Source organism: Vigna radiata, chromosome 5 (assembly GCF_000741045.1).
Source record: "Vigna radiata var. radiata cultivar VC1973A chromosome 5, Vradiata_ver6, whole genome shotgun sequence".
NCBI classification, from domain to species: Eukaryota; Viridiplantae; Streptophyta; class Magnoliopsida; order Fabales; family Fabaceae; genus Vigna; species Vigna radiata.
The window spans coordinates 30,386,249-30,400,005 of NC_028355.1; the positions used below are offsets into that span (position 1 = coordinate 30,386,249).

General features: G+C 37.0%; 1 protein-coding gene across 3 annotated transcripts; it reads left to right on the plus strand.

Annotated features, from left to right (window-relative positions):
• Window positions 1-623: 623 nt before the first annotated feature.
• LOC106762082 lies at window positions 624-13,510 on the plus strand. Of its 3 annotated transcripts, none has more exons than XR_001375773.2 (6): window positions 624-1,081; window positions 1,936-2,072; window positions 2,257-2,313; window positions 3,600-3,663; window positions 10,421-12,686; window positions 13,296-13,510. XR_001375773.2 is itself a non-coding variant. In XM_014645790.2 (5 exons), the coding sequence occupies exons 1-5, from the start codon at window positions 991-993 to the stop codon at window positions 12,559-12,561; spliced, it is 2,490 nt and encodes an 829-aa protein (XP_014501276.1). In that variant the 5' UTR covers window positions 624-990; the 3' UTR covers window positions 12,562-13,201. The 3 variants fall into 3 exon arrangements, 1 of the variants encoding a protein (XP_014501276.1); XR_001375772.2 differs by lacking the exon at window positions 13,296-13,510 and adding an exon at window positions 12,795-13,201; XM_014645790.2 differs by lacking the exon at window positions 13,296-13,510 and having other exon boundaries at window positions 10,421-13,201.
• The last annotated feature ends 247 nt before the right edge of the window (window positions 13,511-13,757 follow it).

Sequence of the window (13,757 nt, forward strand, 5' to 3'; positions counted from 1 at the left end):
AAGTAATTATTTTAGTTGTAAAAATCAATTAAATAAAGAATAAAAAATAAAAACAAATGTGTACAACGAAAATCCTCTGTATAATATATATATTACATTAAAAAATAAAATAGTATACATATTCACAATTATTTATTTTTTTTAGCAAAAGTTAATTAAACTATAAAATACTTTTTATTAAACATAATTATAAAAATAAGTAATTTACCTATTTTCTTTATCATATAAATATTGTTTTATTATAAATAATTATTTGAATTTTGAAAAATAGTTATTAAAGAGTTAAAATTGGAAAATTATTTTTTTATTATGAGTAATTATTTAAATTTAAAAAAATGGTTATTAAAAGATAAATTTTGAAAAGAAAATGTAGACGCCAATATTGCAATTATATTTAAAAGTTTTTATATTAAGATTATTTATATTTAAAAGAAACGTATAAGCTCAACTCTACCTTATTTTCTGTTTAAAAATTGAATAAACATTCATTTTCAGGAACAATCTAATATTTATATTAATATTAACAAAGAGTTTAATAGATATTTACTATCAGTGTAAATTTTGTTAGAATGCAAATATAAATAAATCTTTCCATAACTACTGTTTATAAATTATTTATCGATTAGTCGTATTCCGGTTCCGGTTTTAGGGTTCTTCTACAAAATAAAAAAGAAAAAAAAAATTCTGAAATAAATCTCAATCTATCTCCTTTGTATTTGTAGGGTTCCCCAGTCTCTTCCTCTTTTTCTTTTATCTTCTTCCTCCTATTTTTCTCCTTGGCTTTGATCCAAATTATAATCCTCTTTCATGCGCTTAATTGCTTGCACGGATATTCTTCTTCTTCGTTTTCCCCCTTTTTCTTCGGTTTAAGTTTCAAGTTTTACTGAGAAAGATATAGTGTTTAAAGTTTGAATCTTTTCTGTATTGGATTCTCTTTTCGCTTTGAATATTTTTGTTTTTCTTTCTGGGTTTTGTTTTCGCTTTCTTTTCATGGTGGATATGGATGGGTTTGGAACTGGGGGTGATGTTGGGGGAGTTCCCAACACAGAGGATCTTAGGCAACTGGGGAATGTTTCCACAGGTTTACTTCATCTTCCTGGATTCAATTTATTTTCTATCTTAACCTTATCTTGATGCATGTTTGTGCGTGTTTTTTTTATTCAGTTTGTTCATATAGATCTGGTCTGTTTTATCCACTAATTTGATTTGAATTTTAAGAAAATTGATCGAATATTACTTGTTATTATTGTTAGGAGTTCTTTTGCATTTCTGTTTGTTGGTTGTTATCTTCAGTTCACACACAGTAGCCTTTTACGCTTCAGGTTCTAAGTTCTTACACGGCATGCTGAGTAGCTGAACCAAAACCTTTTGTTGATGTTATGAATTCTAGAAAGTTTAACATGCTGATTATTTCATATGAATTGGATTTTTTTGTTGCTATCTTTTGGGGTATATTGCTGTTGACTGCTGAAGTTGATGACCCGACTGTTTGGTGACTGTGTAATGGTTCTCTATCTGCTTTACACAGGTAGTTGATCCAGGACTGTTTTTTTGTGTGCAAATCCAGACAGTCCCGAGTCAAGAGCTATTTCTCCACGTGTGAATGCTTTGTTATATGAATATTATTTTTATTTACATTTCTTCTATTTTAGTGAAATCCTTGTTGCACTTTCAATGAATAACTCATTTCCATTAGGATTATTATGACGGTTTTTTGCAGCTTTACATTTTGAAATTGATGATGTCTTACAATTGTCTTACAATTCTCTTGTGTATCTTTTGACTTAATGCAATGTTTGGTGTCTTACACATTTAAATAATTGTTTTACATATTTGTAAACTTGACATTATGACTTGATATTATGCCATCACCCATGCATCCTATACTTTTCATTTTAAATAGTTCTAATGGTTGACACATTTTCCTCTATGCAGAAGGTGCTGTTTTTGATGCATCACAATATGCTTTTTTTGGTTCGGATAGTGCTGTCCAAGAAGTTGAGCTGGGAGGGTTAGAAGATGATGATGATTTGATTGAGTCTAATGGGGAATTCATTGTCAACAGAGAAGAGGTTAATGTCCATAATTCTTGACTTTTAACTTCAAATTTTGTTTCCAGGATAATTTGAAATATACAAATGGTGGCATAACCACTGCTCCCTTCCCCACCCCTCCTAAAATCAATTGATATTGACTGTTACTCGTCATTGACTCTTAATCGATCTGATGCTATTAGCAACTCCTTCCAATTTTCAGGCTGAGGATTTAAAATCTCTCTCTGACATTGATGATCTCAGTACTACATTTTGGAAGGTAAGGCTGTTAAATTATGATATATCATTCTCTCCTTGAATGGTTGGTATTTTTAATAGATAATTAACTGAAATATTGTCATATGATGATATGATCTCAATTTGCTTGCATTCATTAAAGAATTGATAATTATTTATTTTAACATTTATATTATATTATATACGAAATTTTTCATTGTGTAGTACGAACAAAGAAAACCCTGTATTGATTCAAATAAGTTAGTTAGGGCTTGTGAGGTACAAAGAAGTAAAAATGTTTTTTTTTTTTTTTTTCTGTTATTGAGATATCTGAACCTTTATTTTACCACATAGTTCAGCTTCATTTGTTTTTTTATTTTAATTTCTCAATGTTCCTGTGACAAAAAGGTTAAGCAAGAAATTGGTTTGGTCCTGTTTCTCAATGCTATCATTTGATGTGCTAGAATTTTTATTGACTATGAAAAAGAATTTTGTTTGAAATTAGTTCAAGGTATCAAGCTAGGAGCTTGATCTTTTTGTGTGCTCTATTTCATTTTAGTGATCCTATGCTTGTTGACCAGCGTAGTACTAGAGAGTTGGAAGTTTGACAAGCGGGAATGGTGGTTTCTCTCTAGATTTTTGTTTGTATGTTAAAATGAGCAATAATCCATGTTTTTCTAATACCAAATCCACTAGCGTTCATATTATTAGCAATGTCCTTGAGATTAGCGTTAGCTGCTTCTGATAACAAATAATAAGTTGATCACTTCAAGAAATAATCAATATAGATACTTCGTATAGAATCTTGGACCGTTTTCAGGCACTGCTAAAGTGTGATAGAATCATGCAGGATAGAAAAAGGAAAGCAATAATTTTACCTGGTTAGATATATTCAAGATAACAACCTAGAATGTTGCTCACTTTAATTTCCATTTGTCATCATGGGACTAGACGGGTTCAGTAGAAATTACATGTTATGCAAATACGCATGTAGGGAATTTAGATTTATGGGACTTTAGTCGTTATCTCCCATAAAAGAAAATTAGAAACAAAGAAAGTGACATTATTGGTTAAATGAAAGGCTAGCTTGATTCCTTGGATATTCAGGCCTATTCAATTGTATTTGTTAGGTAAATTAATGACTTCTTTCTCCAACACAACAAATAGTTTTTAATATTTTTTTCTGTGTTTCTTTTTGTGCTTAGCTTTATAATTATGTTTCTTTTATAATGTTGATAATAATACTCAAGTATGTGATCATATGTTCTGCTTTGTGCTTGTTGATACGAAGATTAATTTTTTTTTCTTTTTTTTCGGGTTTAATTTCAGTTGAACAAGGTTGTAAGTGGACCAAAAAGCACAGAATATATTGGTGAACAGGGATCGAGACAAAGTGAGTAAAGTAATTGGAAAGGATTTTCCATTTGTTTTTTTATCATAACTTAATGCCCCTTTTCTTCATTGATTTTAATTTTGTATTTATTAACATTTATAATATATTCCCCTTCCATTACTGAGAGGCCATCTCATACATGATACTTGTTTATATGAAGTGGAAGCATAAAGGTGTTAGGGTTAATATTTGGAAGTTGGAATAGGTTAATTTGGAGTGGCATTTGTTTAATTTGAAAAGTGAAAAGTAAAAGCTGATTTGCTTGAGGAAATCCTACTCATGATCTATTTAAAGCTACTTGATTATCACAATTGAACATCATATGATCTACATTTCAAACTTTTATCTCGTGGAGTAATTGTTTTGCCCTCTCCTTAGTCCATATAAGACATTGATTTAGCTTGTTATTTGGTCTCTGCACTTGATCTAGAAACCAATTTTAGTCTAACTTTTCCAGAATACAAGGTTGTTAACTGTTGTTAGTTGGATATTAAGTGTAGTACTGAAAGTTGTTGGTAGCATATTAACTTACTAGAAGTTGTTAGAAGCTGGTAGAATATGCTAGAAATTTCTTGTAATTATTACTTTAGGGTTTGAGTTCTCTATATATAGAAGGGATATACTGTTTTGAATCAATCGAATAAAAATCATCTTTCTTCTATATTAATTCTTTCTAGTTGTTATCAGAGCTCCCGATCTTGGGAGCCCTGTATCCACATTTCTTCTTTTACAGTTCCTTTTAGAGTTGCTTGAAGTGCACCCATTTCCTTTAAATATGGGATTGCATAAAGTGCACCCAACTTGTGGATCTTTCTGTTCTTCCATCTCGTTTGTTGTCCCTAGAGTTGTTGTTGGACCTTCACCGGACCTTGGTTGGAGTTTTTGCTGGACTTTAACTAGGCCTTTACTGAACCTTTGCTAGAGTTGTCGTCGGAACTTTGTTGGAGTCTCGTCGAAGTTTCTTTAGACCTTTGCTAGAGTCTTGTTGGACCTTCATCATCAGACCCTCACCAGAACTATTACTGGAGTTGTCGTCAGACCCTCACTGGAGTTGTTTTCAGAGTTGTTGTTGAGCTTTTTTGTTGGACCTTTTGCCATCATTAGAATTGCCTGTGTTTCCACATCTGGAGCATGGCAGCTTCACTAAGCACTAAGCTTCTAACTTTAGAGATACATGCATAACGTGCTGAAATTGAACGAATGAAATCTTGGATGGAGTCTACCATCAAGTCACCTTTTGGTACTTGCTCTCTAGCTATGACTGTAAGAACTTCAATTCGTCTTTTAATGTGTCTAAGGACTCTTGGGTTCTCCACTCTGGTGCCACAAACCATATGGCCCTTCATTCATCTCTTTTAAAATTATATGTTTCTCTTTTTAGTAACCGCATTATTGTTGCTAATGGGATTCATATCCCAATAATTGGATGTGGTAATGTTTCCCTTTTGCCATTCCTCAACCTTAAAGATGTTTTTTATGTTCCAAATCTTTCTAATAGTCTTATTTTTCCATTTAAAACTTACCCATGACCTAAAGTGTTCTATAACCTTTTCTGTTCATTGTGTTTTCCATGATCTTGCCATGATGTTGACGATTGGAACTGTTAAGGAATAGGTAGGGTTGTATTGTTTTAACAACTTGGGATCTAACGATAGTTTTAATACATAAATAGGTATCTTTTTTCTTCAATCTTGCTCTACTTTTGAGTCCTCTCAAATTTGGATTCTCCATCGTGCTCTAGGACAACCCTTCTTTCTGGTTCTAAAGTTCATGTTCCCTTCCTTATATTCCATAGAGTCTATTGAGTCATTTAGATGTGATGTATGTCAACTTGCAAAACACCATTGTGCCACATCCTTTTGATTTAATTCATTGTGACGTTTGGGGTCTGCATCAAACTATAGTATTTTTGGTGCTAAATGGATTTTCCTCATGAAGTAAAATTTGAAGTTTTTACTTTATTTGTCAAATTCTAACATATTGGTAAAGACACAATGATAGGTGCCCGAAGATGAAACCTATCCATTAACTCCCTCACTCACCAAACAGGTAAAACAGAGAAAGAATGAAACAATGGGTATCTTATTTACAGTAACAATCACGAAGTAAGAAGTGTAACTCGAGGGCCTAACCCCTCTCACCAGTCTTTACAAAGTAAACCATTCACTAACTCCCTTGACCAAAATAAAAGAGTCCTATTTATACTATTCCTTTGCCTTCTAACCTAGACCCATTACCCATTATGCCCTCTCTCCTTGTATCCTATCATTACACCCCTCTCCATAACAACCTTGTCCTCAAGGTTGGAACAATGAAACTTGAACCTATTGCATTGTGGTGTAGTCTTTTCATAGGGAGAGAACCCGCTGGCTGTTACTTGCAACTTCAGGTCTGGTGGCTTCGGCGGTGGCAACTCCTCCACTACTATCTTCCATTCTTCTTCTTTCATTTCCATTGCCTCTAACACCGTTCGGTTTTGATCTGTACTAGTCAATGTCGTTCGGTACCACACCGACCAGTGTCGCTTCATCACTTTTGGCAGAATAGGGTCTCCAGCCGAGAAAGTGGACAACTCCATCTGCTTTCCTTCAATTTCTGTCTGGAACCACTCGGAAACAATGGAGCTAACGTTCGGTTCCTTCTCGCTACCTTCAATCGTTTGGCCTTTGAATGTCAATGTAAGACCGTTCGATTCCTCCCGTCCTTTCACGTTTGGAGTCGGCGGTTCTCTTCCGTTCACTTCCGAACCTTTTGCGTCCTTCGGTTCCTTCAGTCCTCTTGGGTCTGCAGCTTGCAGTGCTTCGCCGTTCGGTTCAGACCATCCTATCACGTTCGGCTTCGTCAGTCCTCTCCCGTTGGGTCCAACAATCCTCTCCTCCTGTTCTGATTCGTCCAACTGCTCGGTCACTCTCGATCGATCTGGGTCATAGCGATCGGCCTCGGACCTTGTCACCTCACCGCACGTTCGTCCCTCATAAGAATTGTCCACCGTTCCCATTCGTTTGAATGCTGCCAACCGCTCAACGGTGGTTCCGAACCTTATTATCAAAGCTTCCTTCAACCCATTCCAAGAATGGTTCCTGGCTTTCTCCTTCCAGGCTTTGAACCAGTAGCTCGCGCTTCCCTCCATACTGACTACCGCCAGGTGCACCCTTTCCTCCTCTGCCACACCTTGCAACTCGAAGAACTTCTCTGCCTCTGAGACCCACCCAAACGGATCGAACCCTTCAAAAGTGGGGAGTTCTACCCTTTCCTTCTCGCTGGGTTGCACTGCGTGGCGTTCTTCCCCTCTCTCTCCTTCTTCCTCTCGCCGGTCGTAAGGTTGGTTGTCCTGTTGCGGCCTTGACCACCCAACATCCTTATGATTTGTTGCAAGTCTGCGGATTTCAGCACAATTTTGGTGTATTGTTGCATAGTCTGATCGCACCGCTCCTATCTGCATCGTCATTCTATCAACTGCAACTTTGCTTCACCCCACACAATTCCGGCAGCCTCGCGATACGACAGTTTCTTGAAGCTACAAGTTCTTGATAACTTTCTTGATCAGGTTCTTGATTCGGTAATCCCACTGCAAACGGCCGTTCTCCTGTTTCCGGCAGACTCTTGATTCGACAGCCCCAAAATGATCTGACAGTTTTCTTTGCCCTTGACGGATCCCCTCTTCTTAGATGCATAGCCAATAAATATTTAATAGCTCTAGGATCTAACTTTCCAAGAAATTGACCATGAATATGGACAAACACAACACATCCAAATATCTAACGTTTCTATCATCCTTGGAGTCGAAAGCTTTTTACCTCCATGGATGTTACTTACGATGAAACTAAATCTTTTTCATGAATGGCCTCAGCTTCCTCAGCTTCATGGGGAGTGTTCATTTGAAGCTAAGCCTTTTGAATCTTTTGAGTCATCTTTTATCCCTTTTGTACAATAAACATCTCGTACTACTCTTGGCACATCTTGTATGAATATCTCTTAAGCTACTCCTAACAAGGGCATCTTTGTTCCCGTGTCAGGGTCAACTCCATAAGCTAGCCATGTTTTTGAAACTGCTCCTAACAAGGGCAACTCTGTTCTTGAGACAGGGTCAACTATAGAAATTAGTCGTCCAGAGAATTTCTTCAATATAAAATATCAGTGCTGACAAAAGCAACACAACTTGATCCAAGAACAACACCAATCATTTAGGGGTAAGTGTTGCTTCTTTTGACACCCTTGGACATTTAGAAAATTATTGGAATATTAATTGTGAACCTGACCATGATGACTTGCCCATTGCTTTGAGGAAAGGAACTCGATATTGTACCAAATATCCTATTTCTCATTTTGTGGCTACTAAAAAGCCTATCTATGCAGCACCAGAGTTTCCTCTTTGCCAATGATGCAATTACAACCACTACTAAAGTTCAAGAAGCATTGAAAGATGAGAATTGGCTTCAAGCCATGAATGAAGAGATGGGTGTCTTGGAAAAGAACTGTTGGAAGTCCCACATCGACTAGAGATGAGGCCATTTAAGTGTATATAAGTGGGTGCAAACCTCACCCTACAAGCCGGTTTTGTGGGGTTGAGTTAGGCTTAAAGTTCACTTCTAACATGGTATCAGAGCCATGACTGGAGCCCATCCTAGCGATTTCTGTTGTCGTTGGGCATATTGATCCACCCGCTATCGGGCCGCTATCGGACCATCCATTAAAAAGTCTAATCCCACGCTCGAGATGTATATACCTTGGCGTGAGGGGGGTGTGTTGGAAGTCCCACATCGACTAGAGATGAGGCCATTTAAGTGTATATAAGTGGGTGCAAACCTCACCCTACAAGCCGGTTTTGTGGGGTTGAGTTAGGCTTAAAGTTCACTTCTAACAAGAACCAAACATGGGAGTACTTGAAGAAAGGCATCTTTATCTCCTAAAGAAAGTATGTTATTGATCTTTTCAAATAAGCATGTATGATTGATTGCACGACCACTGGAGTTGCTATAGAACAAAACCATAGAATTGGGAGTGATGAAGGCAATTCTTATGTGAATAAAGGCCAATATCAAAGACTTGTTGGGAAGCTCATTTACTTAGCTCACACCAGATCAGATATAGCCTATGCTATGAGTATCGTTAGTCAGTTCATGCATGATCTAATGGAGAGACATTTACAAGTTGTAAACAAAATCCTTCAATATTTGAAGACAACTCTAGAAAGGGGGTTATTCTTCAAGAGAAATGAAAATTTAAAAATGGAAATTTGGAAATGCATGAAGATGTAAATTATGCAGGGTTTGTCATAGATAAGAAATCCACCTCGGGATTTGCATGTTCTTGGGTTGAAATTTGGTGACTTGAAGCTATTGCACAAGGGGTTTGTGAATTATTATGGATGAGAATTATTCTAAATGATTTCATGGTGGCATGTGAAGAACCTATGATTTATTGTGATAATAAGTCAGCTATTAACATTGTTCACAATCCAATTCAACATGATAGGACCATAAACAAAGATAGATCGACACTATTTTAGAGAAATTGGATTGTGGCCTTATCACTACTTCCTACATCCCATCTGGACTTCAGTTTATTTGTTTATAGAAGATCTTCCCATAGAGCGATTTCATGATCTCACATGCAAGATGGGAATGATAGATATGTATTCACCAACTTGAGAGAGAGTATTGTTTGTTGGATATTAAATGCAATACTGAAAGTTGTTGCTAGAAGTTGTTAGAAGATTCTAGAGATCTCTTGTAATTATTACTTTAGCGTTTGAGTTCTCTATGTATAGAAGTGGATGTACTGAATCAATTGAATACAAATCTTCTTTTATATTAATTCTTTCTAGTTTGACAACCAAAATGCAGCATCTGATGGTAGACCAAGTATTGACTAGCATATCAGCCTAATGTGCCTAGTATCCCTCTATTTGAGTATTCCCTTTCTTCTCATGTAACAATCCTTGATTCAGAGCATACCAAAATATCTCATAAGTTGTACCATTACACTCTGATGATAAGAGACTGCATAAATTGACACACCACTAACTGTGGAGAAGACACCTGTAGACTCTGTAGTAGCTTGTTGGTTAGATCATTGGAATGTTGAGAAATATATAAAGTTTAAGTCACCGTTTTTATTTCTAGTATACACCTTGAAGCTTTCATTGTCAAATGAATCATCTACTTCTGCCATTATTAGAGCTCTGATACCATACAAATGATACAGGATCAAAACACTCAGTAATAATATACTTTTGTTCTATGGAGGCTGACATTAGTGTAATGTACTGTGGAAAACTCCATCACCAAAAGGTTAATCGTTAGCATGCATATGTGTTTAAAAATGTAAGTTATATTGGTACTGTGCAAGCATGCATCAAAGACCTGTAATAATATGGTCCAAGCTTTCTATGTGAATGGAAAAGAGGTGAGGGTTTTTACTGCATGACTATTAATCATGACTAAACATAAATAAAGTAGTTGGGCAAAAGTTGCAAACCTGATATGTTAAGGCTGTAGAGTTGATTCTCTCAGTCACTGAGTAATCATATAAATAGTTTAGGTGCACAGATGTTTACTGGATATGATATTTCATCAGATTGTGTTGTCTGTAAAATCCACCTCTGAAGATTGATGAATTAAGATGAGGTTTTGTGTGTCTTTGAGTTCCCAGTGACCTTACATCTTGGCTTTTTGCATTCTTGTTTCTTCTATTGTCACTGTATGCAAAATTTTTCACTTAACTGAATTATTTATCATCTTATATCTTAATTCAGATTCTGCAGCTGAATGGGCACAGAAGGACGATGTTCTTAACTGGTATGAACAGAATGCTTATGATAATGAGGGTTCTCTGGATGGAAGAAGAATGTCATCGCAACCTCATTCTTCTCTCTCTCAGTTACATGAACCAAAGGCCTTGTACAGAACATCCTCGTATCCTGAGCAGCCTAGGCAGCAACAACATCACCAGCTCCAACCTGGTGAGTCGGCTCCCAACTGGTTTGATCAGCATATGTATGGTACTGAAACTACTCACGATGGAAAACGGTGGTCATCACAACCACATTCCACAATTGCTCACTTACAAGAAACAAGGCCATTGCATAGAACATCTTTATATCCTGATAAGCAGCCGGAATTTCCTCATTTTTCTAGTGAACCAATTTTGGTACCGAACTCTTCATTTACTTCTTATCCTCCGCCAAGTGGTAGATCTCAGCAGGCTTCTCCAAGTCATAATACAGGGCATTTAAACATTCCTTATCATGCTATGGGAGGTCAGATGGCACTATCACCTCAAAATCGTACTCATTTCTCCAATCCTGCATTACAGTTGAGTGGAATAAATCATGGGCCGCCTTTTGGTGGAAACATGCGCCAATTTCCTACTGGTTCTCCTCTTAATCAGATAATGCAGAATCAATTGGTAAACCAGGCTGGGTTATATCCTGGAGATCATCCCAATATTTCCTCAGGTTTACCAATGATTAACAAGTATGATCAGATGCTCGGACTGATGGAACTGAGGGACCAAATGCCAAAATCAGCTCAAATAGGTAGGCCGAATCTCCGGTTTTCCCCTCAGGGTTTTGATACAAGTGGCCTTAGAAGCAATAGTGGATGGCCTAGATTTAGATCCAAGTATATGACTACTGATGAAATTGAGAATATTCTTAGAATGCAGCTTGCGGCAACACATAGCAATGATCCATATGTTGATGATTATTACCACCAAGGCTGTCTTGCAAAAAAGTCTTCTGGTGCTAAATTGAGGCACCACTTTAGTCCAGCTCAAATAAGGGAACTTCCTCTACGACCCTCTTCTAATACTGAACCACATGCTTTTCTTCAGGTTGATGCTCTAGGAAGGGTTCCATTCTCATCGATTCGCAGGCCCCGCCCTCTACTGGAAGTTGATCCTCCAAATTCCTCTAATGTAGGTAGCCCTGAGCAAAGCATTTCAGAGAAACCCCTTGAACAGGAACCAATGCTTGCAGCTAGGGTCACAATTGAAGATGGTATTTATCTTCTTCTTGATGTAGATGATATTGATCGTTTCCTACGTTTTAATCAGCTCCAAGATGGTGGTCTTCAGTTAAAACGGAAACGGCAGGGTCTTTTGGAAGGACTTGCTGCCTCTCTTCAGTTAGTTGATCCACTGGGAAAGAATGGGCGTACAGTTACACTTGCTGCCAAAGATGACTTTGTTTTTCTCAGGATAGTTTCTCTACCCAAGGGTAGAAAGCTTCTTGCTAGGTACCTACAACTGCTTTTTCCTGGTGGTGATCTAATGCGGGTAGTCTGCATGGCCATCTTTCGGCATTTAAGGTTTTTATTTGGTAATCTTTCCTCTGATCCAGCTTCAGCAGACACTATTAATAACCTTGCAAGGGTTGTTTCAAGATGCATCCGTGAAATGGATCTAAGTGCCATTAGTGCTTGTCTAGCAGCAGCTGTTTGTATTTCTGATCCACCGCCCCTACGTCCCCTTGGAAGTTCAGCTGGAGATGGGGCTTCCCTTATTCTAGTATCCGTACTTGAAAGGGCAACTGAACTTCTAACTGATCCTCATGCTGCTAGCAATTATAATATTGCAAACCGTTCACTTTGGCAGGCTACATTTGATGAATTCTTTGGCCTTCTGACCAAGTATTGTGTGAGTAAATATGATGGTGTAATGCAATCATTCCTTATACAAGGGACACCAAATATGGCTGCCATTGGTGCAGATGCTGCTAAAGCTATTAGCAAGGAAATGCCAGTTGAGCTATTACGTGCAAGTTTACCTCACACCAATGATCACCAGAAAAAACTATTACTTGATTTTGCTCAGCGCTCTATACCTGTTGTTGGATTTAATGGTAATTCAGGGGGCCATGGTCACCATGTGAACTCGGAGTCAGTGCTGAGTTAATTCGATAATTGAACATTTTAATGGTAATCCAAGGAGCTGTTCAATGCCAAAGTTTCATGGGGACAACCTTGTGTTCTATTTACTTTGGAGCAGTCTCACGGGGGAAGGATCAGGTGCATATTGCGGTAATGCCATGTAGCATTGTGATAAATTTACAATCAGGCCTTTTGTGTATTATGATAGACTTGGCTTGATTTGTTCCTCTTGTCTTGCCATTTTTTTTGTTTTGACAGGGGAGCTTATTGTTGCTCAGTTTGTGGTTTCTCTAGAGCACAGTAGTGGGTAGTATGTCAAGTTTTAGGTGTTTAAGTTGGATTCCCATGTTTCTTTATTATTACATCATTCAGGCATGGGATTGTGGTTGTGTTCATACTCCTTATCTACCTTTATATAGACGTCACATGTCCAAAATGAAGTAGCATTATGGGATGGACCAATTATAACTGGTCGAAAAAGGTGGCGTTGGCATTCCTAAGAATAAATTATGTTAACCTTGTTTCTTGGTTTCAGTTTCGTCTCCTTTTCCATTGGTCTAGACTGTAGTTTTGTATCATCATATAGTTTGCTGTTGCGTTTGCGGCTAAGCAATACATGGAATTTTTTAATCGTTGAAGTAATGCACATGCCTTTTCCAAGATCTTATGATTGCTTCTGTAACGCATTGCTAAATTTTCTCGTATTGATTTATTTAGCATTTCTTTAAAAATTCATCAAAACCGTTACATATTTTGCAGGTTTAACGGTTCAAGATCAATTTGGTTCATAATTGATCCATTAAAACAAATTGCAGCGCTTGGATTAATAATCAAATTCCTCTACAATGGTTTAGTTGGATTTGAATTTTAATTTTTGTGCATCTCCCAATGAAACTCTATTCCGCATTTTACATAACACTTTATTTGAAATATAGGACACGTGGATGATAAAATTGTTCTGGTTTTATGTTTAAATGGTTTCAAATTCAACATTCAAATGTATTTTATAGTGTTAGATATTGTGTTTATTTCATTTACATGTTCATTTGTATTTGGGCTTAGCCCACATTCTTATTATTATAAATACATTACCATATGTGTATACACAAACACATAAGGGAGATTTCTCCTCATCTCTTTTACTATTTCATATGGTATCGAGAGCTTAGGTTCTATTCCAGTCGTCTCCGGTGCTCATCTCTGTCGCAACCGCCGTCGCCG